The following is a 3864-nucleotide window of genomic DNA, read 5'->3' as shown; positions in this document are numbered from 1 at the left end:
ACCTCCCGTGGCAGACTCCCCGTCTCCCCCCCAACATGCTGCCCCCCCCACCATCTCTGTCCCCCTCCCTGTTCCCGCCCTCCTCCAGCTATACCTTTCCTGTTGACTTGACCCCCTTCCAGACACAGAAGTAGACCAGCACCCAGCAGGCCAGGAGACACAGGGTCACCTCCCAGTTGAGGGCTCCTGGCACCTCCAGGCCCCCAGAGAGCCGTAAAACTTTGTTCCTGGGGAAGGCAGAGCCCATGAGGGCTGTGGTGACAGAGGACCAAACGAGCGGGGAGAGGTCCCAGGGGCGGTGCTCCCCCGGGCAGCAGCCCTCACGTCCAGCTGGGCCCCTTGGTCACCCTCGGGCCAGCAGCCCGCAGCCCCGAGGCATTGCAGTGGGGGAACCAGGATCCCGGGAGCCCCTGGCTGGTGGCCGCAGGGCTGGTCACACCCTCAGCCGTCTCCCCTCCCCCAGGCTGGCAGGCGCCAACGCCCGAGACCGAGAATCGGTGAGGGAGCGAGGCCCGTCCATTCCAGCTCCCCTAGGGTCTGGGCTGGGGGCTCGCTGAGGACAGGCAGGGCCTGGGAGTGGCCCCTGCTCTGCATCCCCCGCCAGGGCCGGGCCCCGGCACGCGCGCACACCCGGGGCCACACGGGGAACCCACAGAGAGGGACGGGCAGGGCCTGGCCCGGAGGTGCCTGACTCACTCCCAGAACTCGATGACAGGGGACCGGCGGTCAGCAAGCTGGTCACATGTGAGGTTGGCCAGGCTGGCATTGGCACAGTCTTCATGGCGGAAGATCTCCACACAGTCAGGAGTGTTCCAGGTATGGCCACATGTGGCCCAGGGCAGCGTGGTGGTGAACGACTTCACCAGGTAATAGAAGCCCCAGGCCAGCACCATGATGTAGTAGGTGTTGCAGTAGAAGACAATCACCATGGAGGCGTAGCCCAGGCCTGGGAAGGAGAGGCGGTTCTGCGTGGGCTCGTCTCCGGCCACTCCCCACCGCCCCCCTGGTCTACCCTGCCAAGCTCAGCGGAAGTCTCCGGGGCACGACTGAGATGTGGGAGGACGGAGGGGAGAAGAGCGGATGCGAAGAGCCCCCGGGCCCTCACTTGTCCACGTGTCCCAACACCGGAGGCTTGGGGCGAGGTTCCTCCCTCCCTTGCACCCTCCCCTCCTGAGGTAATTGAAGCCTCAGCTCCTGTGAATTCCCTAGTCTCATACCCCTGTCCCCTTCTCCTTGGTCCCACTGCCACCATAGTGGTTGGCTGAGGGCCAAGCCTCTACCTGGCCCCCCAGTAGGCCTCCATTACTCAGCAGCTGGGGGCTTTCTGGTGACCTGGGGTGGTGTGGGACAGACAGCCACTCTGCAGGCAACCTTGGCCAGTCACTTCGCCTCTCCGAGCCCTGGCCTGCCCAGGGTCCCTCCTAAGGCCTTGAGAGATAATAGGGGTACACTGCCCACACCCAGAAGGAGCTCTAAAGTGACTTTTGCCAATAGTTCTTCCCTTCAGGCCGTGAACTTCCCATGGCTCCTGCCCCAGGTCCTTAGGCTGCCTCTCCGGTCTTGGGTGAGGTGGCCCCGGACAGCGCCTCCTGCCGTTGGCTCTTGCACCCTCTGCTCGGCCTGGTGAGCCAAGTATGCTTGGCAGGGTCTTTTCCCAGCTCTGCTGGGCCTGGGTGCCCTCACCCTGGTGGGGAGGCCAATACCTGACTGCATTCCCTGCAGGCCCAAGGTCACGGGGTGGTCTGCAGACCCTCCAGCTTCCCACTCATGACTCAGAGGGCAACCACCCCAGCCTGGGGCTCAGATGAGACAGGATTTCTCAAGTGGGTGCCAGCTTTGCCCTAGCAGTGAGAAAGGGGAGGGGCCGCCGGGGGAGAGGGCAAGCGGGACCAGCCTGGGGCTGCTCACCTTTGAACAGGGGGCAGATGTTCCAGACATTGATGCTGCCGGCCTTCATGAACTGGCCCAGTGAGATCTCCAGGAAGAAAATGGGGATTCCTCCGACCAGGGCGATCAAGACGTAGGGGATGAGGAATACACCTGGGGGAGGAGGAGCACAGGGTGGGCACTTGCACAGGGCAGCCCCTCAGCCCCTGGCTGGCTGGCCCCACTTCCGGAAGCCGTGGGAGGCCAGGGTGGAGCCAGCTCCGGGCTCCTCCTTGGCCCCATCCTAACTTCCCACTGGGTGAATCAGTGCAGCGGGTGGCCACTGACTCAGAGGTGCCAGGTGAACAGCCTTGCTGGGAGGAGGGGGTTGGAGTGTTGGGAGAGCTGTGGCTGTCCCCGAGCCATTAGAGCCCTGTTTCTTGGGTTGGGGTGCCCTATACCCACAAGGCTTCTGGCCCCACCATCACCAAGGGTGACCTAACAGGCACGGAGGACACATACAGCCTCGTGTCGCAGTTCCCTGTTTGCTAGACAGCACGGGAAAGCGGTGAGGCCACGTGGACGCGTTCGTGTGCGTGCGTGCGTGCGCCATGGCTGACACTCCGGCCTGGAGGCCTGTCTGGCTTGGGCAAGGACAGGGAGCCTGGGTTTCCCTGCACCCAGGCACTTGCCTGCAAGCGTGAAGGTCCGGGGTAGAGGGTGGGTGGGTGGCAGTCTTCTGCCAGGGGGCACGGGGGACAGGTATGTCTGGGGGTGTCGGTGAACAAAGACAGACAAGGTGGGGCAGTATGAACCCTGGTGAGCCTGGCTCCGGAGGCTGCCGGCAGCATGGGGCCAGAGACCACAGGCCAGAGGCGGGGGTGAGGGGAGCTGGGCGTCAGCAGCCCCTGTCTGCTCCCCTGTCCTCTCCAGGCCCCCTGCAGTTGCCCCAGCTCAGCTGTGCAGTACTCAGAAGGCGGGTTTGGCTGCAGCTTGCCTGGTGGCTGGTCCCAGCATCCTTCTTGTGTGTGACCTTGGGCCAAGGCCTTCGCTCTGGGCCTCAGTTTCCCACCCATTATCCAGTCACCATGGCTTCCCCCCCAACCCCATCGCTGCTTTGCAGTCACAGGACACACCGTGGCTATCGCTGTTGCTAAGCTGGGCCCGGGGCAGGCGGGCATGGGGTATGCGTGCAGTGTGTCCAGCGGCGGCGCCAGGCGGCCCAGGCCGCAGGCTACCCAAGCCTGGCTCAGGCACCCAGTGTTCCAGGCCCGGGCTGGAGGGGAGGGGAAGGGAGGGGAGGGGAGGGGAAGGAGGGGAGAGGGGAGTGAGGGGAAGAGAAGAGAGGGGAAGGGAGGGGAGGGGAGGGGAGGGGAGGGCAGGGGGAGGGACAGAGTAGTCCATTGTGTGTGTGTGTGTGTGTTCGTGTGCACACGTGGGGGCCCCACACAATGTGCCACTTGTGTGCCCGACCAGTGGGGGCAGCCTGGGCTCCTCACCTCTGGGAGCCCCCCCCAGGGGGCAGGCATCGCCTTCCCACCTCAGTGGCCAATCACTCCCGGGGCCCCTGCGCCAGGAGTCTGGGGGGAGGCAGTCCCGGGGCTTCGGCAGTTGGCTCGCCGGCCCCCTCCCCCCACACACTGCCAGGCACATGACCGGCTAGAGGGGTGGAGGCCGCCAGGCTGGGCCACCGAGCGGCAGCGGCCAGCGAGTGGCGGTCTCCAGCACCCCTATCCCGGACTTCGGCCCCGCGCCCCAGTGGGGCAGGCGGGGGAGGGGGCCCCCCCGCGAGGAGGAGCAGGGACGCGGCGGGGCGGGGGCGCTCACCTCCGCCGTTCTTGTAGCACAGGTAGGGGAAGCGCCACACGTTGCCCAGGCCTACGGCGAAGCCCACGCACGACATGATGAAGTCCATCTGGCGCGTCCAGGTCTCACGCGGCGGCACGGCCAGGCGGCCGCCGGGCGCCCCCAGGCCCGAGGGGCCGTCGCCCTTGGCCG

The 3864-nt window shown here is 66.1% G+C and overlaps 2 protein-coding genes across 2 annotated transcripts in view; one reads left to right on the top strand and one right to left on the bottom strand.

The window, feature by feature from the left end:
• Positions 1-88: 88 nt before the first annotated feature.
• SLC6A8 (solute carrier family 6 member 8) overlaps positions 89-3864 on the bottom strand; it is a 7659-nt gene continuing 3883 nt past the window's right edge. Inside the window, exons 3-6 of the mRNA XM_029929720.1 lie at positions 3694-3864; positions 1909-2040; positions 697-946; positions 89-227 (exon numbers count right to left, since the gene is read on the bottom strand). Coding sequence (XP_029785580.1) covers positions 89-227; positions 697-946; positions 1909-2040; positions 3694-3864 — 692 coding nt within the window. The remainder of the gene's footprint in view (positions 228-696; positions 947-1908; positions 2041-3693) is intronic.
• PNCK (pregnancy up-regulated nonubiquitous CaM kinase) overlaps positions 3558-3864 on the top strand; it is a 12069-nt gene continuing 11762 nt past the window's right edge. Inside the window, exon 1 of the mRNA XM_029929917.1 lies at positions 3558-3715. The gene's annotated coding sequence lies outside the window, so the exon portion shown is untranslated. The remainder of the gene's footprint in view (positions 3716-3864) is intronic.

This window comes from Suricata suricatta, chromosome X, assembly GCF_006229205.1.
Source record: "Suricata suricatta isolate VVHF042 chromosome X, meerkat_22Aug2017_6uvM2_HiC, whole genome shotgun sequence".
Classification (NCBI taxonomy): Eukaryota; Metazoa; Chordata; class Mammalia; order Carnivora; family Herpestidae; genus Suricata; species Suricata suricatta.
The sequence above is the reverse complement of the archived record's forward strand: the minus strand, read 5'-3'. Positions and strand labels throughout refer to the sequence as shown.